General features: G+C 52.0%; 1 protein-coding gene across 1 annotated transcript in view; it reads left to right on the top strand.

Annotated features, from left to right (window-relative positions):
- SLCO2B1 (solute carrier organic anion transporter family member 2B1) overlaps positions 1-23,434 on the top strand; it is a 51,045-nt gene that overhangs the window by 7,911 nt on the left and 19,700 nt on the right. The window contains exons 2-7 of the mRNA XM_065881831.1: positions 5,947-6,077; positions 7,187-7,324; positions 8,591-8,753; positions 11,663-11,899; positions 12,133-12,231; positions 15,204-15,394. Coding sequence (XP_065737903.1) covers positions 5,947-6,077; positions 7,187-7,324; positions 8,591-8,753; positions 11,663-11,899; positions 12,133-12,231; positions 15,204-15,394 — 959 coding nt within the window. The remainder of the gene's footprint in view (positions 1-5,946; positions 6,078-7,186; positions 7,325-8,590; positions 8,754-11,662; positions 11,900-12,132; positions 12,232-15,203; positions 15,395-23,434) is intronic.

Here is a 23,434-nt window from a genome sequence, read left to right as displayed (position 1 = left end):
GACAGGGAAGAAAACAATGTTCACTGAGCACCTGCTATGTACCGTGTCGGTGCTGGTTCCCCACATGTTAGTGACACAACCTGCCAATAAGTGACACAACCTGCCAATAAGACAAAGTCTGTTATTTACCCAGATAAGGGACAATACCACTTCTCAAAGCTTTGACAGTATCTCGGAGTGGGGAGGAAAGGTCAATATTTGTTGAGAATTTGGAAGTTTGTTTTACAGCCAGTTCTTCAGAATGGGGAGAGAGGTGGGTGAGGGAGGGATGACCAGGATTGGGTAAGAATAGTGATACCACAGTCCAGGGTTTTCTGGCAGAAACAGCAAGGTGAGGATCTGGGGGCAGAGATTCGAAGAATCTGAGGTGCACACCCTGTTGATGGTTTCCCTTGAAGAGTCGCTCCGTCTTTTCGGAAGTTCCTGTCATAAAAAATCAAGCCATTTGCTGGGGCTGCTCAGTCTAAGAAGAGTAAAAACTAAAAATGCTAATGAAGACAGTGGAATAGCAAAGTCAAGTTAATGTCATCGGTAAGGTGTGGTTTGGGGCCTCTAGTGTCCAGGCTGAACGTGGCGGGAGGGTCTGGTTCTCGGGGCGCTCTCGGCAGTGGGCAGTAGGGATTGCTGGCCCTGTGTTGAGGATGAGGAAGCAAAGGGGCCGCTGGTCTAAGGGATCAAAACCAGCTGGGGGATTAAAACCTGGGCAACTGCCTCCACAGCTAGGGAGCGTGCACGGCGGGAAGGGGTCCAGGTCCTCAGGTCTTGCGGTTGACTGGGGCTTGGATGGGAAAGAGAGAGTTGATCCAGAGACGGAATGATTGGAGCTGTCGGAGGGAGGCGTTAACGTGGAGGAACCAGGGCTGCGTGGAAGGAAATGGGTTCAGGTGGGTCTGTGGCCTCAGAGGTACTTGAAGATTATCAGGAGAGGGGAGAGCATTGGCCCTCAGGAGGCCTACTGTGTGCCAAGCCTGAGCCAGGCGCCGGAGATGCCTTACCTCCTTGAGTAGATGCTATATCCTCGCCTTACAGAGGAAACAGACTGAGAAAGATAAAGGGGCACATCCAGGCTCGCAGCCCCATATCTGCCTGAGATGTGCTGCTTATAGCTGGGAGGTGGCTGGAGTAGGCAGGCCCCTGAGCCTTTCCAGGAAAGAACGGGCAGGGAAAATCAGCCCCTCCTGTCAGGCTGCTCTCTGAACCTTGCCCCTCATCCCCCAGACTCAGACTCCTGGCCGTGGAGCGGGTATGGCCACAGCCAGGACCCCGTGCCTTGAACACATCTGGAGTCTCTGACTGAACTGAAGGTCTCTGGCTGACAGACGTTCGGGGCAACTTTCTGACTGGCTTTCTGAGCAGCTGCTCTACAGTGAGTGGGCGATTGACAGCCCGAACAGACAAGTCTCCTAAAGGACAGTGGGCTAGTGGACCAGTGACTTACCAGCTGATGGGCATGAGTGCGTGAGCAGCCACATGACCCACCGACAGGCACACAGGCCCCTTGCCTGTCAGCTCTGGAGCCGCAGGCTGCCAGCCCTTGGAACCCCCTGGCATACCTGGGGCCCCCAAAACTGACTACCCAACTAAGAGAGGAAGAGGCTAGAATTTTTTCCTGGGACCTGGTTCCCTGCCTCCCTCCTTATTCCTACAGGCCAGCCCAGCTTAGCCCAGGTTCACTCCCTCAGCTGCCCTCTCTCCTGTCAGGGCTGGCCCTTGAAAAAGCCTTCAGAGGACAGGAAGGGCCTCAGAGACAGCAGGCGAGGTGAGGTGAGGTGGACACACAGCCCTGGATTCAGGACCCTCCTTCCAGGGGGAGTTCTATCCCTTAACAGGGAGTCAGACTGTCTGCTGCCAGCCCCCTATAGAGGCGTCCAGCCCACGGGAAGGGGTCAAAGGGGACTGACAACCGATCTGACCAGCCCTGTTCAGTGACCGACTGGCCACCCAACACACTGACTGGTGGCTGCTCTCAGAACCTGGGCGGAGGGCCCAGGGCCAGGGCTTCCCTCCTCCACCCGGAGGCTCACACTATAGACTGGGCCACAGGAGGGTGGAAGGTCCTGAGCTGGTCCATTGACCTTTGCCCCCTCCCTCATCCATCCCCTGGGTTTCTTTCAGAGCTGGGGATCCAGGTCAGTGACTTCTGACCTTCCAGCCTAGCTCCAGCCTCATCATCTGGTTGGCCTGGCCCCTGGGGGCGGACCCGGCTGCCTTCCAGGTGGCCCGGCTATAGGTCTGGTTGGGCCAAGATAGAGAATAACATTGTGCTTCTTCCCCTCATCGAATCTGTGCGGGGAGCACAGAGTGACATTGAGATGAGCACCTCGGCTCGCGTTCCTGCACCAACCGGAGTCAGCAGAGCTAGTTACCTGTGAGCCTTGGTGTCCTCACCGGAAGCATAGAGATCCTGAGGTCACCAAAGGCACGGAGTCGTGGAGATGCTTCACGAGCATGCAGAATGTGCGTGCAAGCCTTTACATACGTGGACAGCATGTAGCACAGCCTCTGTGCTATAGTAGGTGACTGGTCTCTACTGGTGAGAGGAACTGGGGTTCAGAAATCATCCTGTCGACCTCCTCCGGCTGAGTTTGCTTGGAACCCCCTCACCTTCTCTTCTCCTTCAAAGTGACCTCCACAGAGCCTCGCCCCAACTTCCCTTATCTAGACCAACTCCTTATCTCCTCCCTGTCAGGTGTCACTTTTGTTTCAGCATCTCCTTGTTTCCTCTGAGTGTTCATACCCCACAAAAGGGACTCCTTCCCAGCCACACACACTTCCATGTCCTCAACCAAATTCCTCAAGCTATTTGTTGTTTTTGTTTTTAATTAATTTATTTTTCAAAATTTATTGATTTTTGGCTGTGTTGGTTCTTTGTTGCTGCGCGCGGGCTTTCTCTCGCTGCGGCGAGCAGGGGCTACTCTTTGTTGCGGTGCGCGGGCTTCTCGTTGCAGTGGCTTCTCTAGTTGCACAGCACGGGCTCTAGATGCACGGGCTTCAGTAGTTGTGGCACATGGGCTCAGTAGTTGTGGCTCGCGGGCTGTAGAGCGCAGGCTCAGTAATTGTGGCACACGGGCTTAGTTGCTCCGCGGCGTGTGGGATCTTCCTGGACCAGGGCTCAAACCCGTATCCTCTGCATTAGCAAGCGGATCCTCAACCACTGTGCCACCAAGGAAGTCCCTCCTCAAGCTATTTAAATAGACATTTTCCCAAAGATATGGCCAATAAGCAATGAGAAGATGCTCAACATCATTAGTCATTAGGGAAAATCAAATCAAAACCACATGAGGGTTATTTGTAGTGAGGTGGATGGACCTAGAGTCTGTCATACAGAGTGAAGTTAAGTCAGAAAGAGAAAAACAAGTACCATATGCTAACGCATATATATGGAATCTAAAAAAGAAAAAAAAATGGTACTGATGAACCTAGTTGCAGGGCAGGAATAAAGAGGTAGACATAGAGAATGGACTTGATGACCCAGGGGTGGGTGGGGTGGGAGGGCGAAGCTGGGGTGAAGTGAGAGTAGCATGGACATATATACACTACCAAATGTAAAATAGTTGGCTGGTGTGAAGCAGCAGCATAGCACAGGGAGATCGGCTTGGTGCTTTGTGATGACATAGAGGAGTGAGATAGGGAGGATGGGAGGAGGCTCAAGAGGGAGGGAATACGGGGACAGGTGTATGAATGTGGCTGATTCGCTTTGTTGTGAAACAGAAACTAACTCAGTATTGTGAGGCAATAATACTCCAATAAAAGTCTATTTAAAAAAAACCACACGAGATATCATTTCACACCCATGAGGATGGCTATAATCAAAGAGACAGACAATAATAAGTATTAGCAAGAATGCGGAGAAGTTAGAACCATCATCCATTGCTAGCAGGAGTGTAAAATGGTGTTAGAAAACAGTCTGGCAGTTCCTCAAAAAGTTAAACATAGGGCTTCCCTGGTGGCACAGTGGTTGGGAGTCCGCCTGCCGAAGCGGGGGGCGCGGGTTCGTGCCCTGGTCTGGGAGGATCCCGCGTGCCACGGAGCGGCTGGGCCCGTGGGCCATGGCCGCTGGGCCTGCACATCCGGAGCCTGTTGCTCTGTGGCAGGAGAGGCCACAGCGGTGAGAGGCCCGCGTACCGCAAAAAAAAAAAAAAAAAAAAGTAAACATAGAGTTACCATATGACCTAGGAATTCGACTCCTGGTTATATACCCAAGAGAACTGAGAAAAAAATGAATGAATAAATAAATAAATACACACACACACACACACACACACACACACATACACACACACAAATTTGTATATGAATATTCACCATACCTGAAACAAATGTCCATCAACAGATAAATGGTAAACAAAATGTGATTGATATATAGCCATACCCTGCAATATGATTCAGCCATTAGAAGGAATGGAGCATAGATACATGCTACAACGTGGATGACCTTTGAAACATTATGCTAAGTGAAAGAAGCCAGTCACAAAAAAGACCACATATTGCATGATTCCATTTATATGAATGTATATGAAATGTCCAGAATAGGCAAACCCAGAGAGCCAGAAAATACATCAGTGGTTGTCAGGAAATGGGAGGAGGGAGGAATGGAGAATGACTGCTAATGGGTGCAGGATTTCTTACTGGGGTGATGAAAATATTCTGGAATTAGATAGCGGTGGTAGAGTATGACTTTTTGAATGTACTAAAACCACTAAATTGTATACTCTGAAAGGGTAGGTTTTACGGTGTGTGAATTATATCTCAGTTTTGAAAAATTCCTTAGGCTCCCAGGTATCTTGTGTGAGGAGCACAAAACCCTCACTGGCGGTGGCAGGCCTCCGTAGTCCCCCCCTTAGTTTGCCTTCCATCTCCCTGGAGATGGGGTGAGAGGTCCCACACCCCCTCTCTGTGTCAGAAGTGTCCTCAGGGCAATTTTCAGGCTCCAGCTGAGATTGTTGAATGAGCGGAAACTCCTGCCAGGTTGAGAGGCATCTGAGACAATGGAGTGGCTTCTGCAGGAAGCGGGACCCCAGAAGGGGAGCAAGGCCAAGGAGGCCTGGGCTGCAGGGGGTGCAGGTGGTTTTCATCTAAATGGAGGGGTGAAGTCTCCCAAGACCAGGCTTCCAGGCTCCTCACTGAGATTAAACGTCAAGAGACCCTGAGAGATGCCTCTGAAGGGACTGCAGTGAGTGGGAGACTGACATGGTTACCACGGTTACCATGGGAGAAAACCAGGCACACGTAATGGGGCCAAGAATCCAGGTTCTAACCTAGCTCTACCTTCTGAGTCATCTCCACACATGGGGCCTCAGTTTTTCAAGGGTTAAATGAGAGGGGTTAAATGGGATGACCTCTCAGTGCCCTTTCTGTGCAGACCAGCAACCTGGTTCATGTACGATTTGGGCATTGGGCTGGTTAGTTCTGTGATTATAGCCAGGGTGGTGCCCTGTGGAGGTGTTGGTATCTGTTCCAAACTACCCCCAGGAAAAGCCTTTATGTCCTGACTTTGGACCAAGACTTGACCATGCACTGGACCCCAGACCTCTGATCCTAGACTGAGCCAGACAGACACAGACCCAGACCCAAAGTCAGCCTCCAGGAACACTGGATGTCTCACAGATATAGGCCCCAAGGGGGCTAAGGCTGTGCATTTCTACACCAGGACCACAGCTTAAAGGTTATGTGGCAGCATCAGAAACTTCTCCCTAGAAGGAAGCTTTACGCTGGGAATGGAATGAAGGTGTGAATAGGTGGTCCCAGTGGGATCTGACCAGCATGGGCACATGGAGCACACACACACCCTCTTAGGAAGGGCTCTTTCAGCACCTGGGACGCAGGAAGGCTGATGGTGCCTTGACTCAGATTCTCACCAACCCCTGAAACACCTTGGATTACCCTGTCAGGGCCATTCTCTGGGATTCCATCTCCACTCTCATGCCCTGGCTGTCTGTCCCACAGGGCCAATTGGTGAGGAGCTCCAGGTGCCAGACAAGGACACCAAGGCCATGGTGGGCACAGAAGATACACCTGGAGGCAAAGCCAGGCCAAATCCTCAAGATTTGCGGCCAAGTGTGTTTCACAGCATCAAGGTACCTCTCAGGGCCTGGCAGGAGCAGGGCCATCCAAGCCCAATAGAACAGGCTCTGCCACTTACAGGCTATAAAATGCCAAGCAAGTTGCTGCCTTTCCCTGAGCCTCAGCTTCCTCATCTGTAGAATGGGTAGCTGTGATCTACAGAAGCACTTAGCTTGGTTTCAGGCACATGTTCTCTCCTTCCAGAGAGGCTGCTCTGTGGGCAGTGGGTGACCAGTCTTCTTGGCTCCTGTTTTTCTAGCAGGAAAGAAAAGGACCCCAGGGATCCTGAACCTGTATGAATACTGGGAGTGTTGGCTCCAAGGGCAGCCCTAAACATCCAAGCCTCCACCAGCACCTACAGGGTGCCAGGCCCTGTGCCGGAAGCTGTCCCCACATGGTCTTATTTAGTTCTCATAATAACTTGAGGAGGCAGGGGTGTCTTCCTTGTTGCACAGATGAGGAAACTGAAACTCAGAAGAACAGACACTCTATTTTTTAAGCTCTGGCATAAACACCCTATTTTTAATTCTTTGAAGCAAGCTTTTTCTTCTCTTAGGAATTCTGCCAGTTTTTCAGCAGGAGTACAGGCAGGGAGGGTGTTCGGGTGAGGCTGAGTGAGGTGGGGTGGGTAGCTTGGGGGTTTGCTGTGTGCAGGTGGTCTCCCAGGGGAGCTCCAGGGGAGGACTGGGTGGGGTGGGATCTGGGGAGCTTCCTGGGGAAAGGGGCAGGGTGGTGGAACACGGAGCGGGGTCCAGTCCAGCCTGGGGGACCTCTGGGGATCAGAGGGGCTCCTGTCATCCTTGGCCCCATGAAGACCCTACTCTCAGTCCTGTGGATTTCAGGCCGCCCCCGGGCTCCTGGGGTACCCAGGACAGCTTTCCTAGTTTTTAGGCCTGTGTGAGAATCCATGCATTACTCCAGTATCTCTCTCTTCTTGTTCTGGACTCTTCCTCTCTTCCTCTCTCTCCTCCTGTGTGACTGTCTCCTCTGACTCTGTTTCTCTATCTCATGGGCTCACTTTCCCTCCCTCTCTGCAACCCCATCTCGTCTATCCACCACCCACCCGCCGCGATCTCCCCGGCCCTCCGCGCACCCGCTGCCATCGCCACGGCCGCTCCGACAGTTCTTCGTGCTGTGCCACAGCCTGCTGCAGCTGGCGCAGCTCATGATCTCCGGCTACCTCAAGAGCTCCATCTCCACGGTGGAGAAGCGCTTCGGCCTCTCCAGTCAGACCTCGGGGCTGCTGGCCGCCTTCAACGAGGTACTGGCCCCAGCACAGCCGCAGGGAGGGACAACCCCTCCCTCACTGCCCCAACATAAACCCTTCCCCCCAGTGCCACATGCAATCCCATCTTAGCTCCTTCTTATCCCACCTTTGGGGGTCCCTCTTGGGGGACACGGAGGATTTTAGAGCTAGCCAAGGTCCCCATGTCCCCCCATTCTCCTTTTGGTTCCTTCACCTTTTCAGGCATCCGGCTATTGTCTGCCCCAGGAAGGAATCAGAGGAAGCCAATTCAACAGTAGTGAGAGAGGTTTAAATTAGATCAAAGGCAGAACTTTGGGACCTTGGCGTGGTTGGGGGAGGGGATGATTCCACAGCGTGGAGTTGCCCCAGGATCCACAGGCCTCTGCCTCTGGGATGACAGCCAGACAGCCAGGAGTGGACAATCCGCTTTGGGTGGACTGGGAGATCAGAGTCCAGCTGTGCCCAACCCCTTCCCCAACAGATGTTTTCATCCTCAGAAAAGGTCACGGTCCTGAGAACACTCTCTTTCTCCCTGACCCCCAGTAGATTTCTGTGAAATTCTCTCCCCCTTGGGTGATGTGTCACATTCCTCCCAACCCAAGGCCTGTGGTCTACACCGAGTCCCCAGGTGTTCCTTAGCACTCCATCCTCAGATCTCAGAGGTGGGAAGAGAACGTCATTACCTGGGGTCTTGGGCAAGTCACTCCCTGACTCTAGGCCTGTGTCCCATCTATAAAATGGAGAGTGACTGTCCTTCCCAGGATCAGTCCTCCCACTGACCTTCTGCTGATACTGGCCCCCTCCATCGGCAAGGAGGTAAGGGGTAAGTACCCCACCCGCGGTCACCAACCAGTGAGCCGCAGAGTGGGGTGCACACCCCAGCTTCTGACAGCAGAGCGGCCCTTCCCTGCAAACTCTTACGTCCCCTTCAGCACCCATATACGAGGGTTTTGATTCTAAGGCTCAAAATCCAAACCTTAGTCCTCTGGCTTTAGACTTTGTTTCTCATTCATGACTTCCCAGAAGTTCTAACACGGGGCCCAACCCACATTCTAGAATAAAATTGAACTTCTAGCCCTGTCCACGCTGCTCTAATTTCTCTCCTCTAATGGGACACTAGGGCCCTTCCTAGGAGGACCCAGAATCTGCATTTTTAAGACGGACCCAAATGATTCTTATTCAACCAGCTAGTCCATTCTACAGAAGGGAACACTGAGATTGGCGGTAGTGACAAGGCCGGCCCTCTGGCCCACTTGAATGGGTCCTCTCATCCCTTTGCAGGTGGGGAACACGGCCCTGATCGTGTTTGTGAGCTATTTTGGCAGCCGGGTACATCGGCCCCGCCTGATCGGCTATGGAGCTGTCCTCGTGACCCTGGCGGGCGTGCTCATGGCTGTCCCACACTTCATCTCAGAGCCCTACCACTACGACCACACCAGCCCTGGTAAGAGCAGGAGGGGCTGGGCTGAGGGTATATCTGAGCTGCTGCATTACTGCGCACAGGGCCCCGCCCCAGGCCTCCAGCGGTTAGGATGGGCCCAGCTTCCCAGAACACCTACTAGTCCTCCCCACACCCCCCACTGCCTCCTTCAGCCCGGGCGGGTCCCTCAGGCAGCCCTGGGCAGTGGGGTAGTGGGTAGACCTGGGGCAGAGAGGTGAGGCCCTCTGGGCATCTCTTGGTAAGGGCCTGCTTGTATGTCACCGCTTTTATGTCACCGCTTTTATTTTTGAGGTGAGGGTGGGTTTACAATGCAGCCCACTTTAGGGCCTGGCCTGCGTGGGTCCTCAGGAAATATTTATGGATAATTATAATATATAATAATTTGTATATAATAATAACAGTATCACACACCACTTACTAGGCACCACTCTTCTAAGCCCTTTATGTGTATTGATGCATTTAATCTTCACAAGAAGCCAAGACATTGATGAAAGAAAGAATGAATGAGTGAATGAACAAATAAAACCATGAAAGAATTGGGGACAGGAATAGTGAAGACCCTGTTGAGCCCAGTGAGATTTCGTTGAGAGTCAACTTGACAGATGGATGCCTGTCCCTTGGAGAACGACTCAGGCAGCCTTCCCTGTCCCATCCACCTCTCCACCCATTCACCCATCTACCCATCTACCCATCCGCCCATCCATCCACCAACCCCTCAACAATCCTTCTGGTGGTCCACCCAAGAAACCCTTAGTGCTGCCTATTTTGTGCTGGACCCTCTCAGGGGACTCAGTCCTTGCCTACTGGGAGCTCCCAGTCTGGGAGAGGAAACAAACAATACCTCCCCTTCCCCCACGCATTGTATCAATTGTGTGAGGAAGGAAGAACAGGACCGAAGGAGCCCAGGGAAGGAGCCCACGGCCCAGCCTGCATCATGGAAGGCTTCCCAGGGGAGGAGCGCTGTCAGAAAGCATCCTTCCTCCCTTGTCCTCCCATCAGCTCAGACCCCGGAGCCCCTACTCTGTGCCAGGCCCAGGGGTGGAAAGATGGAGCAGGTACAACCAGCCCCGAGAAGCTACGAGGGAGCGTGGGTTGGTGTGAGCACCGGCAGCTGTGCTGCAGGCCAGAATGTCCAGCACCAGACAGCCAGGGGGAGCCGGTAGAGCCCTGAGTAGGGGAAGGATACTGGAGGCTGGAGTGAGCTGGAGGAGGTGGCAGTTGAGAGAAGGTGGGCCTTTCAGGTGAAGGGAACTGCACAGGCAATGGCTGGGAAGTGGGGAAAGTCCAGGAAGAAAGCAGAGTGGTTATCTAGGCCTGAGTGGAGAACTGTCAAGAGGCCTGACTAGGATGCTGAAAAATTACACTTCCTCACATTCCTCCGTCCAGAATCTTCACTTTAACAGGGATTTTCCTGTGCAGGGTCACACACATTCTTCATCCTCACTGCCATACAACACCCTTCTGCTCCGCATGAAACCCCAAGCAAACCTCTTCTCCTGCCTGAGCCTCAGTCTCCACATCTGTACAATGGGTGGACTGGACTCGGTGACCACCAAACACCCACGCTGCTCTGACATACAAGGCTGTTTCATTCACTCGTTCCTCCTCATTAATGAATTACTTATCATTAGTATTTATGTGCCAGGCCCTCTGCTAGGTACTGGGGACCCAGGGGTGGAAAAAAAAAGATCTTATTAAAGATCCCCATAGTAATCCTCATATCTAATGTCTAGTAGGCACTGTGCACAGGCACCAATCACCACTCCTAACGCTTACAACCCTTTGAGCAGGTGTTATCATTATCCTATTTTATAAGTGAGGAAACTGAGGCTCAGAGAAGGAGGTACTTCCCCAAGGCCCACAGCTAGTAGACGTGCTCTGGTAGCCTGGCCCTAGAGCTTCTGCTCTGAACTACTGAATTATTCTGCTTCAGAATTCCATATTTGTGTAGAGCTTCCATCCTAGGGGGCTTGTTCAACAGATGACGGACGAAGCCGAGCCCAGAGGGGCTGAGGGCCTCTCTGCCAAAGTCTCACCGTCTTCAACCCAGGCAGTCTTGGTTGAGGGTCCAGGTCCTTGACCTTGGTTCACATGGCTTTTTCCAGCCCTAAAGAGTGGCTCTCTGGGCTGGGTGGACATGGCTCAGAGTTCCCAGAAAGGGCTGGGCCAGCCGCAGAGAGAAGGCCACTTCTACACCCGCATTCGGGATAATAATAGTATGAGGGTCTTCTTAAGTTTGCTCAGCAAATATTGGTGAGCTACAGGAAACAAACGTCTGGTACTAATTTAAGAAATTTCCCTTTATTGCACTCTGCATCTGTGTCCCGAGCTGACACCGAGCCTCCCTATAATGAAGGTCAAGGGCACTAGAGCCCTCCACAGCCCAGGCCCAGTGTCCCCTCTCTTGCCTGGCCCTGCCTTCAGCCCTGGCCTCAAACTTTACACTCTGTGAGCCAGCCATGCTGAACTTCTCAAGCTCTTGGTTTTGCATGTGCTGTGACCTCTTTCTGGAACACCCTCCCCCACCTTCCCTTTCTGGAAAATCTTTTTTGTTCTTCTCCACCCAGTTCAAACTCCACCTCCTTCGACCGCCCCACCCCTTCCACCTAAGAGTCACTGTTGCCATGGCACTTCCACATACCTCTGCTCAGAGAGGTGGCATACTGTGGTTTAAGAGCATGGACTCAAAGCTGGACTGCCTGGGTTCCAATCCTGGCTCTAACCCTTGCTAGTTGCTGTCTGAGCGTCAGTTTTCTCATCTGTAAAATGGGAGTAATGAGAGCATCCCTTCCCTGGGTTTGTTGTAGGGGTCAGATGATTTATATACAGGGCATTTAGAACAGTACTTTGCATCAGTAAGTGCTATATAAGTCTTAGGTATTGTCCTAATATTTTTTATCATCTCTCAGCAGACATGCCACAGGACTTTGAGGCCTCCCTGTGCGTGCCCACCACTGAGGCCCCAACCTCAGCCCCAGCCCCATCCAACAGCAGCTGCTCAGGTTACACAGAAGTCCAGCATCTGGCCGTGGTGGGGATAATGTTCACGGCCCAGACTCTGCTCGGTGTGGGCGGGGTGCCCATTCAGCCCTTTGGCATCTCCTACATTGATGACTTTGCCCACAACAGCAACTCACCCCTCTACCTCGGTGAGGACCTGTCCCACTCCTCGGGCTCTGAGGGAGGGCGCGGCCCAGGTCAGGCTAAGTATGAGTCCCTGACCTCTGCCCCATGTGGCTGGTAAAGGGCCGGAGAAGCCCTGGAGAGCTCTCCGGCCCTGACCAGGGGAGATGGGCCGCTCTTGCCCGTTGGAGGCTGGGCAGGCACTAGCCTGCAGAGGGAAGCCGGGCTAGAGGGGTCTAACCTAGGCTTCCTGTGGCAGGGATCCTGTTTGCAGTGACCATGATGGGGCCAGGCATGGCCTATGGGCTGGGCAGCCTCATGCTGTGCCTTTACGTGGACATGGATCGAATGCCGGAAGGTGAGCCTCAGAGCACACAGTTGTCCCCAGGGGCACACAGACACAGCTGACTGACCACTGGTCTCATAGGAGACACTGAGCTAGGGGACCCAGGTTCAAATCCCAGCAACCCCATGACCTTGGACATGCCTCTTTCTTTTTTTCTTTTTTTTTTTTTTTGCAGTACGCGGTCCTCTCACTGTCGTGGCCTCTCCCGTTGCGGAGCACAGACTCCGGACGCGCAGGCTCAGCGGCCATGGCTCACGGGCCCAGCCGCTCCGTGGCATGTGGGATCCTCCCGGACCGGGGCACGAACCCGCGTCCCCTGCATCGGCAGGCGGACTCCCAACCACTGAGCCACCAGGGAAGCCCTGGACATGCCTCTTAACCTCTCTGAGCCTCAGCTTTCCCATCTTTGAGATGCTCTCTGTCCCGCCCACCTCCCAAAGCTGTAATCACAATGCAGTGAGAATGTGGAGATAAGCTAAAAGGAGCCGTCAGATGGAGAGTTATAGGTGTTGTCACTATTGTTACGTGTCTTCACCTAGTTCCACCCCTGAGCTCCCCCAGGCCCCCAGCCCCCTGCCCAGATACACTGTGGAGCAGACAGGGCCACATACTCTTCTTGGCCTGTGGGGCACTCCCATCTGTCGGGGGACAAGCCTCAGGACACAGAGAGGACACTGGCGTGCCAGAGGGAACTTTGGAGCAGGACTCAGCTACATTGGCCATCTCAGATGGGAAATCCACTGGGTGACCTCTAAGGACCGTTCCAGCTCTGACCACTCAGAGCCTGACAACCCGTGCTGAGGGCACCGTTTGGGGAATAGCGGTCTCTGATCCAGGTAGTGGTCAGTGTGGGCCAAGGAGTGGAACTGAAGCTGGGTCCAAAGGCAGCCAGGAGGGAGGAGTGTTGGGGATCCCAGAGTCCCGGCGCTCTGTGAGGAGTGGGAGTGGAATTGTTTTAGAACAGGTCACTGTGGCATCTCAGCTGCCTCTGGTCACACCAAGTAGCTCTGAGCTCCCAGCTCTGCCTTCTGCCTCGTGGTGCTCAGATGTCCCATCCCTCACCTGGAGATTTTCCAGCGAGCCCTAGAAGCCTCAGGTGACGCATGTACAGGTAGATGGACAGGCAGATTTTGTTTCTTGTTCTCTGGCTTTTGCCCACGGGTGCCTCCAGTCAGGACAGGCCTGGGCAGCTCTGAACAAGAGTCGCTAGGGATAACCCTGCCCCACCTCCCCTCCTTCTAGGAAGCTGGGCCAGGAGCCAAATGTGGACTCTGGTTGTAACTCCTCTCTCCCTCAATGGAACAGTCTTGGGAGTCAGGAGTCAGTTTCCCAGACACACCCCAGCTCAGGGGATGGGGGTATGTTTCTGGCTCTGTTGACATCATCCGGGCAGCTATGCCACCTTCACAGGAAGATGTGGCACTCCTGTGGACCAATGTGCCACCTCCCTAATCCTTCTTTCTCTCTGGGGGATTGCGTGGGTTGGGCGGGTCATATCCACTGCAGGCACAGACTGGTATGTGAGAAGCGGATCTGAGTTGTGTGTGTGAGTTCCCACCAGCCTGGCACAGAAGCCAGGGGAATAATAAGTGGAAAAGGGAATCAGTGCAGAAGCCAACTTCGCCCCCAGTTTTACAGATGCATTTGCTGAGTGCTGACTGTGTACTCTGGCCCCTGTCCAGGAGGAGCTCAGGATCAAGCACCTGGGGATGAGCCCCACTCACGGGGTTGGTGTCATCATGCATCTGTATTGTTAGAAAGTGTTTGCAGATGCTGTTGAAGGAGGAGGTACCCAACTCAGCCTGGGGATCAAGAGGTCTGTTGGGAGAGGGGGGCACTCCAGTCAGGAGGTACACCTGGGATAATCTTGCCCTAATTACACCTGGAGGGGGATCAAAATCACCTGGGGATTTTTAAAAAAATTTTTTATTGTAGTAAAAGTCACATAATATAAAACATACTATTTTAACCCTATTCAACTGTACAGTTCAGTGGCACTAAGTACACTCACATTGTTATGCAACCATCACCATCCTCCATCTCCCGAATTTTTCACCTTCCTAAACTGAGGCTCTGTCCCCATTAAACACTAACTCCCCATTCCCCCTCCTCACCTCCCACTTCCACCCTCAACCCTACCCCCCCGGCCCCTGGCATCTACCAATGTACTTTCTGACTCTATGAATTTGACTTTTCTAGGTACCAAGTATAAGTGGAATCAAACAATATTTGTCTACACCTAATGTATATTGGAATGCATTTTTAAGATTAACTTAATATATGTCCTGCAAAGACTGTACCTTCTTTTTTTTTTTTTTTCCTCCCTGTGCTATACAGTAGGTGGGGAACTTGTTAAAGGCACAGATTCCTTGGTCACCTTCCCACCCCATCCTGTGGCAGTTCTAAGCTGGTCATGGGTAAGGCCAGGTGTTTTTGACAAGCACCCCTTGTGATTTTAATCATCGTGCAGGTCTGAGAACCACAAAAGTCATCCTAGCCATCAGTTTCCTAATAATAATCACAGTAGTAACAGTAAGCAAAGAGAAGACACCCATGTAGACATTCTATGTGCCAGCACTATTCTAAGTGCTTTACACGTATTAGTTTCTATGATCCTCACATCAGCCCTATGATGTAAGTGCTACTAATATCTGTACTTTACAGAGGAGGAAACCGAGGCACCAAGAGGTTAAGTAACTTGCCCAAGGTTATGTTAGCAATGGAACTCAGACCCAGCGGTCCATTTCCAAAGTCCATGACCTTGACCACGAAACACATTGCCTTAATAGTTGAAAAAGCTGAGGCCCAGGAAGGGACAGGGACTTGCCCAAGGTCACACAGGATATACTAACTGGCACAACTGGAACCCAGATCTCCTGACTCCCAGCACAGGCCACTTCATGTCTCAAGAGGCCAGTCCCAGGGTGGTGGCCAAGAAGTGACAGCCCACCTTGACCCTAATATCGCATGGTCTTCTCTTCCAGGTGGCATCAGCCTGACCTCAAAGGACCCCCGATGGGTGGGTGCCTGGTGGTTGGGCTTTCTCATCTCCGCTGGCACCGTGGCCCTGGCTGCCACCCCCTACTTCTTCTTCCCCAAGGAGATGCCCAAGGAGAAACGTGAGCTTCGTTTCCGGCGAAAGGCCTTGGCAGTTTCAGACCCACCTGTCAGCAAAGTAAGCCCCCTCCATGCCCCACTCTAGTCCAGGCTCCACCCCCAACCCACTTGTCCTCCTTGATAACTTTAAACTCCATCCCTCCTGGGCACTGCACATCACAGCTTGCAAAGCCATCTCCCCGACGTCCCTGCACAGTGTGTATTTCCTGCCCCTCCACAGCTGAGGAGCTCGAGGGCCAGAGATGGAAGTGACCTACCCAAGATCACGAGACCAGCAAGGACAGTGCTGCAAGCAGAACCCAATCCTGTCTGAGCCTACTCCCCTCATTCTAACCACTACCCTACCACCTCTCTGCTTGTTGCTTAAAGTGTTTGGTAGATTCTGAACGTGCTATAGCAATGTTAGAACTGGGAGGAGGTGGAGGGTTTGCAGGAGGGTCTGGGAAGGCTTCTCTAAAGAGAGGGGAGTCGAACTGGACAATGAAGGACGTGCAGAAGCATGGAAAGGAAAAGGAGGGGCATTCTCGGTGTGGAAACAGCCTGGGCAAAGGATTTGGCTATAGAAATGAACCTGGCCTTTTCAGGGACAGTGAGGGGACAGACATGTACTGAGTGCTTTCCTGGGGCCAGGCGTCAGGCTGGACCCTGGGGCTCAGCACATGGTCTCCACCCTTACTTAAACCAGGCATAGCCTAGACTCTGAGGACGGAGTCTCTTTAAGAGACAGATAAGTTGTTAAGATAAGTAACAACTGGCGAGGTACTGCAGGGGTATCTCACTGAACTCTTCTGCGCGGCTCACGGTCTTTCCTCAGAGGACGGCACAGGCCCAGGATGGACAAGGATGTGCTCAAGGTCACAGGTGGTAGGAGAAGGCAGGACCATGTGAGGCCGCTGGGCAGGAGAGATGATTCTGGGCCAGGGACCTCTAAGTTTTCCAGGGACCCACAAAAACACGAGGCCTGAAAAACAATAAATTGGCTCTAAAATACAAAAGAAGACAAAGTAGAAATGTCTTATAAAAGCTCAATTGTATGTCATTAGCGTCAGCTTCATAACACTCATACACATTTCGTTACATTCTGAAAATTTGTGTGTTAGACTTTCTTTTTTCCCAAGTCTGGGAGTATAAAGGAAAACACTCCTGTTTTACCTGTCCCCACGTAATACTTCTGTGGATTTGATTGTTTGCTGGAGTGGCTCATAGAACTCAGCAAAACACTGACTTACGTTCACCAGTTTATTACATAATAAAGGATATGGTAAATGATACAGATGAACAGCCAGATAAAGAGCTACATAGGGCGAGGTCTGGGAGTGGGCTGAGCACAGGAGCTCTCTCCCTGTGGAGTTGGGTACATCACCCACCTGGCTGTGTTCACCAACCTAGAAGCTCCCTGAGCCCTATACTATTGGCATTTTTTATGGAGGCTTCATCACGTAGGCATGATTGATTATTAACTCCCTTTCAGCCTCTCTCTCCTCTCTGCAGAATTAGGGGGCTGTGGTGGGCTTAAAGTTCCAAGCTTCCAATCATGGCTTGATCTTTCTGGTGACCAGCCCTCATCCAGGAGCCCACCAGAGTCACCTCATTAAAACAAAAGACGTTCCTATCACCAGGAAATTCCAAGGGATTTCGGGGCTCGGTGTCAGATGCTCTTACCACTCAGGAAATTACAAAGATCTTAGGAGCTCTGTGTCAGGAACCGGGATCAAAGACTAAATATTAGATCAAAAGATTCTCCTAACACCCTTATTTACAAGAGTTTTAGGACCTCTGTGCCAGGATCTTGAGAAATCACAGTCATAAATTAAGGAAGTTAGTTGTTGCTAAGTAGTTCAATTTCAAAGGGACAATTTATAAAAATCCTGTCAGATATTTTGCAGCAAGAATAATTCAATTTAATGTTGCAGGTTGGTGCATTTGAATGTTTGCTGTAATGTGAGATAGTGCCTCATCCTTAGAGCAAGAAAACTTAGGCCTAAGAGGAAGGGCTGAAAATGTCTCTGCCTGGAAAAGCTGGGACTTGACCCCAAGTCATTCTGACACCACACCTGGCTGCCTTCACCAGCCCATCTCCCACCCACTGCTGCAGCAGAGGCTATAATATACATGGGGTTGGGGGGACCAAAGAAAATTGATGTTGGGACAGCCAGCAGAGGCCAGAACATGAAAAGGCTTGCCTTCCAGCTTCAAGAGCAGTGGGTAGCCCTGGAGGGAGTCCTACGGCTTTAGCACCAGGTGCTAAGAACAGAAGGGATTGGTAGGGACAGGGAAGTGTGCAGAGAGCAGCTGGGGGCAGGGAGATCGATGTGACAGCTGTGGTGTTGGTCCAGGCAGGAACCAGTGCATTGGCAGTAAGGCAGGGCGTGAGGTTGAGTCCAAAGGGCCACGCAGGAGGGGGACCACACAGACCTGGATCTTGCTCTATGGGATGGGCATCCAGAGGCAGTGAAGGGCTGATGCTGGCTCAGAGGCAGGCAAGGCAGGCGTTGGAGAGAGACCAGTTTCAGGGGAAGAAGACAGCTTGGAACCACAGATGGTCCTTCCTGGTTCTGCCTAGCTCACGCCAAAATATGAATGAGAAGAAATTCCTGGAACTTGGGGAAGAGTTCTTAGAAGCAAGGGTGATCACAGAGGAAGGAAGGGAAGAGACTGGGTTGCCAGTTATGGATAATCTCCAAGCTGGGTCTTGCCACGGAGAAGTGGCGCTTCTCTGTTCTGAATTTGAACAGAGAAGAAGTGCCACTTGAGCCATGGGGTGGAAGAGGTGGAAGAAACAAGGCTGAGCCTCGGTTATGCTGGGCTCAGTCATGTGACCTTGAGCAAGTCACTTCCCCATTCTGTTCTGTTGTGTACGATGCTGAGTTTAGATTCCTGGAGCAGTATTCTGTGTGCCTCGGATTCTGAGAATGCACTATTCCTTGAGCGGAAGCTGCTGTGATGCAGAGATTTGGATTTTTAGAGCTGTGTCTCTGTGATGACTTGAAACCCTGGCTCCCTCGCTGTGAACCTGTCTGGCTGTCTGGATTCGTTCTCTCAGCACATCGGGGATGGGGAGTGAGGAGGGAAGGCGGTGAGAGGTTCTTAAAAAAGAACCGAAGGCTGAGGACAGGATGATCTGCTTCCAGCAGCATTCAGGCAATAAATATTGATGTGGGAGGAACTGTTCCCCCGCCTCCGGAGGCTGCCTAGGCCGGGTCTGCTTGCAGTTGCTTGGGCTGGCCCAGCCCACTCAGGCCACTGATGGGGAGGGACATGGACCAGGAGGAAGGGCCCAATTAGGCAAAATTGGCAGCCAGAAAGCCCAGGTCCTCATACATGGGATGTGTATCTTCCATGGGGAGTCGGAACAGGCAAGGGGAGAAAGTGAAGTGGGGGACTATTTCTGAAGTCCCTTCAAGCACCCCCTCCCAGGCTCAGGGGTCCTCTAAATACCCTCCTAGAAGTAAATGCAGCTTTTACTGGTATCCAGGAGATAGTGGTAGATTATATAAGGATTGCGTGACCCAGAGGAGGTCTCTGGCCTCAGTCTCCCTGTCTGTACAATACGCAGAAGACTGGACAAAGTCTGCTAGCTCTGGCAGGTTCATTGGTGCCTCCTTTAAGTGGCTCCCTGCCTATGGGGCAGTACATGAGCACTTTTACAGGAGGACCGAGGGGTGTATCCCACAGCCCTTGCCCCAAGGAGCTCTCAGGTAGTGAAAGAAGGCCAGGAGCAGACAGACGGAGGATGACTGAATGACAGCTCAGGTTTCTCCCATGGCCTGTGCTTAGAGTTCTCTGCCGGGGGGTGGGGGGGGGGGGTGGGGATTAATAGTCTCCACAGAAAAGACTATGGGATGCGGGATGGGGGAGGCTGTATCGGCATGGGAGGGGCAGGAGCTCTGCTTCCCTGCCTTTGTCTCTGTCCACGTGTCTGTGACCTCAGAGCTCAGGTGGCCACCCAGACGTCTTTCTAGAAGTGAACCAGGGCAGACCTCACCTCTCTCAGGCCTCAGTCTCCCTGTCTACAATTAGCCAGTTTCTAAGGTCCTGTCAAGCTGCCGGGCTCCTGGCACATGGTTCTGCAGAGCCCATAGAGTAAAGATGGTCTCTTAGGGGCTCCCTAGCAGGTCATCTGGGCCCATACAGCTTTGTGGCTATAGGATCCCATTCAGCCAGCAGCCCTCCTGTGCTCTCCTTAGGCCCTTCTGAGCTACCCTTCAGGCTGGACCAGGGGCTGAGAAGAGATCCCCTGGAGATCCTGTGTCCCCACCCAGACTCTGAACACCACTGGCCTCTGTCATATTTCCCAGCAGCCTCAGTGTCTGTTATTCTGGGGTATCTCCCAGAGTCTGGGATTAGAATATTACCTGGTTTCAAAGTTCTATGTTTCTAGTAGTTGAAGATTCTCGAGTATTTATGTTCTATTATTCTAAGATTCTGCACCTCAAATGCTGTGTGACTCCCAAAATTCACATTTCTAAATAGCTACAATTTTGGCCTGAGTCTATGAAATCCATTGTCTCCTAGTCATTAACCTCGATGTGCTTCTTTGGGAAAATGTTCAGGGATGGGGCCAAGAGTGGGCAGTGGCAATGGCCTTGAAAACCTAGGACTTAGGGCCCGTCTGTTGGGGTCTGCCCAGGCGGAAGGTCCCTGTTCCCCTGGGACTTTGTGCTCCCACTGCAGCCCCTATGAGATTCGGGGTGACACAGGTCTTCCCTCTGCCTGGAGTCTCTCCCTTGCTGGCACTGCCTCCAGAGCCCTTCCAGCCAGCTTGGGAGCCCTCTTGTTTCCTTCCCCATCCCAGGTGACCCAAGCCTGTGACTCCACCCTCACCCCACCTCAGCTCTCTAAGGTAGAAGGACCTATGTGATCATCCACTTCAATGCCCACTCCCTCTTACAGACAGAGGGATTGAGGCCCAGAGAGGGTCAAGGTTGTGCCCAGAGCTTGGCCATCACCACCTCCCCTTGCACCCATCTGTACAAGGCCAGGTCTTGGCCCCAAAGGGCTGAAGAGAGCCTTCCTCTCCCTGGCCTGGTGTAGATCAGAGCTTCCTCATACACGGGGGCCTGGAAGGCCCTTTGGAGTGATCTGCTCAAGTGGTTTTCAAACTGCACCCCACAGAACCCAAAGGGTGCCACCATAGGGAGACTGAAGAGAGGGGTTCCCCAGCAGGACTAAGGACCTTCCTCTCCTACAAACACACACACACACACACACACTTCAATCAGACCAGTTCTACCAGTCTTTTGAGTGAGATTTCACTTGGGAAAAGGGTTCTGTTGCAAAAACCAGTTTTAAAAACATTGGTCTAGTCCAATACCACCAAATGATAGAGGAGGAGACTGAGGCTAAAGGAGAGAGGTGTTTGGTAGCCTATCTGGCCCATGAGGCACCATGTAAGCATTTCCTTAGTGTCTGAGTTGGAGGTATCGCTTAGTGGCAGGGAGGAAGGCCGACAGCAGCTTTGTCTGCACCGTCCTGACCTGGGTATGAATTCTGACTCTGTCACTTACTAAGCCTGAAATCTATAAAATGGGTATAACCATACAATCTATAGTTTGGGGGGTTTGTAAGAAGGAAATGAGGCAAAGTGTCGAGGTGGGTGGTTCAATACCTGACATGCGGGCTCAGGAACCAGGAGTGCTTGTCCTTAGCATGGATTAGGCCAGCTCTTAAAAGGAAAAATTACCTTTTTTTCCAATATTCTTCTTAGATGCTTTTCTATATCCTACTTCCACTATATTCCATAAAAGGTTTGAGAGGGCTCACACCAAATACATGTACAGTACTAGTAAGAGAGTGAGAAATTAGGCCGACATGTACTGCCAACTCTGTACCATCCACTGTTCTAAGCCCTTTGTATTAACAGCCCATTTAATCCCTGTAACCCACCTAAGAACTAGCTATTACCCCCATTTTACTCCCGAGGGACCGAGTCACAGAGAGATTAAATAACCTGGTGGGATGGCTAGTGAAAGGTGGAGCTGGGTTTCAGGCCCAGGGAGAACCATTGCAGAGCCTGTGCTGAGTCATTCAATCAAGACCAAGACCACTCATTGAAACATTTATTGGGTCCTGAGCTTTCTGGTAGCCACAGGTAAAAGAGGTGTGGCCAGTTGCAAGAATCCCATTGTAAGAGAGCCAGGAGCACACCGTTCCCTCAAAGAAGCTCAGATGTCCAGGACCTCTGCTAGAAGACACGATCTCCCTCCCATAGAGGATAGGAAGTTAAGCAGATAACCCCATCCCTGTGGCTGCTTCCTGGGGCCAGATGTGACGGAAGCTGAGGGCTGGCAGAGAGTTCCACATCATCCATCAGGGTCAGCGCTGGCTCTATGGGGCTGGGATCACAGCCCCGGCCCAGAGCCTTCAAGGAGCCCAACTTCCTCTAAGGACAGCTCCTGGGCCCCCTGAGGCCCCACAGGCAGTGGGACCTTCCTCGTGCTGGACCACACAGCGTCCCGGGTCCCATGGGCTGCAGCAGTCAGCACACAGCCCGAAAGGGGAAGTTCTGACCAGCTCCCTCAGCCCAGACATGCTGACCTGGGGAAACAGCCCAGACTGGTCATACTCTGAGCCCCACTCTGAGCAGAGGCTCGATGATTCCTGTTTCTGGAGCCCACTGTTAGTCAGGAGTCCTCAAAACAGATGTGGAGAGAGAGGCGGAAACTTCTGGAGAGCACAGAGACAGGGGCTGGAGGTCAGTGTACCCAGCACTCACAGAAGGAAGCCCAAGTCCCTCAGCCTGGCCCTCTGAACCGCCATGCTCCTGTCCTGAGAGGTTCTTGGCTGTCGTCAGTTGGTTCCTCCCACCTCCCAGATACCTCTCTTCCCACCCCTGCCCTTCTGCTAGTATATGTCCCTGTTTCAAATAACAGTTCCCTTCCTATCTCTCCGGTCCCAGAGCTCACCTCCGCCTGGATGCCCTCCTGACCCCGCAACCCCTGAAGGTCTGTCCTTCCCCTCCCGTCCCCAAATCCCAGAGGTCAATATGGGCACAGGGGGTGGTAATAAAGCCTAGTCTGCCAATTACTCCCTGGGTGACACTTGCCCTTTGGGGGCCTCCGCTTCCTCTTCTGTGAAACAGGTGCAGTAATCGTCCCCACACCAGACTGTTGTGGGAATTAAATGACAGAGTGGATGTGAAAGTGCAGTGTAGACCACGTAGGGTTATACATGTGGCAGCAGATGACACTGGTTGTTTTTACTGTTTACTTGGGGACGAGGAGCCCCAGGCAAGGAACTCACAAGATGTTGCCTGTCTGAAGGGCAAGACTGCCTCTCCCTGATAGGAAACCTAGGAAGTTGTCAATCTATCCCCACCCTTCTTACTTCCATTCTTGGGACAGCACCCCTCTCGCTCCGGGACCCTGGACCTTCCCACACGCTCTCTCACAGCTTGGCTAGGACTGAGAACAGAGTAAGGAGATTCTCTAATTCTCCTTAAGGCAGCATGTCCAAAAGAAATATCACGTGAGCCACAAATGTTGTTCTAAATGGTCTAGTAGCCGCATTCAAAAGGAAAAGAAATTGATTTTAAGAAGAATTTTCTTTAATCCACTATATTTAAAACATTCTCATTTTAGCATATCATAACTATAAAAAAAACTAATTGTGAGGTATTTTCCGTTCCATTTTTTCATACCGAGTCTTTGAAATGCAATGTGTATTTTACACTTACGGCCCATCTCAATTTGGACCGGCCATTGTTCCAGTGTTCAGTGGCCATGTGCGGCTGGTGGCTGCATCAGACAGCACAGCTCTGAGATATAAATAATAGACCCACAGTGCCTCATCCAGAGAAACAAGACTCAGGTTTCAGGCCCCTTCACATCACCCCACGAAGGTGCCTCCTAATTCCGCCAGTCCTGCACCAGACTTCTGATTCACAGGGCTTGGTGCATAAAGTGTAAGTTTTCGACTCGGGCAGGCTTGAGCTCAGATCTTAGCTCTGCCACTTGCTACTTGTGTGATGTTGTGCAAGTTACTGTCGACTGAAAAAAAAAAGCACAACATGAGAGCTGTGAATTAAGTTTTATTTGGGGCAGAATGAGGACTATAGCCTGGGAGACAGCATTTCAGATAGCTCTGAGAAACCGCTCCG

This window comes from Phocoena phocoena, chromosome 8, assembly GCF_963924675.1.
Source record: "Phocoena phocoena chromosome 8, mPhoPho1.1, whole genome shotgun sequence".
NCBI classification, from domain to species: Eukaryota; Metazoa; Chordata; class Mammalia; order Artiodactyla; family Phocoenidae; genus Phocoena; species Phocoena phocoena.
The sequence above is the reverse complement of the archived record's forward strand: the minus strand, read 5'-3'. Positions and strand labels throughout refer to the sequence as shown.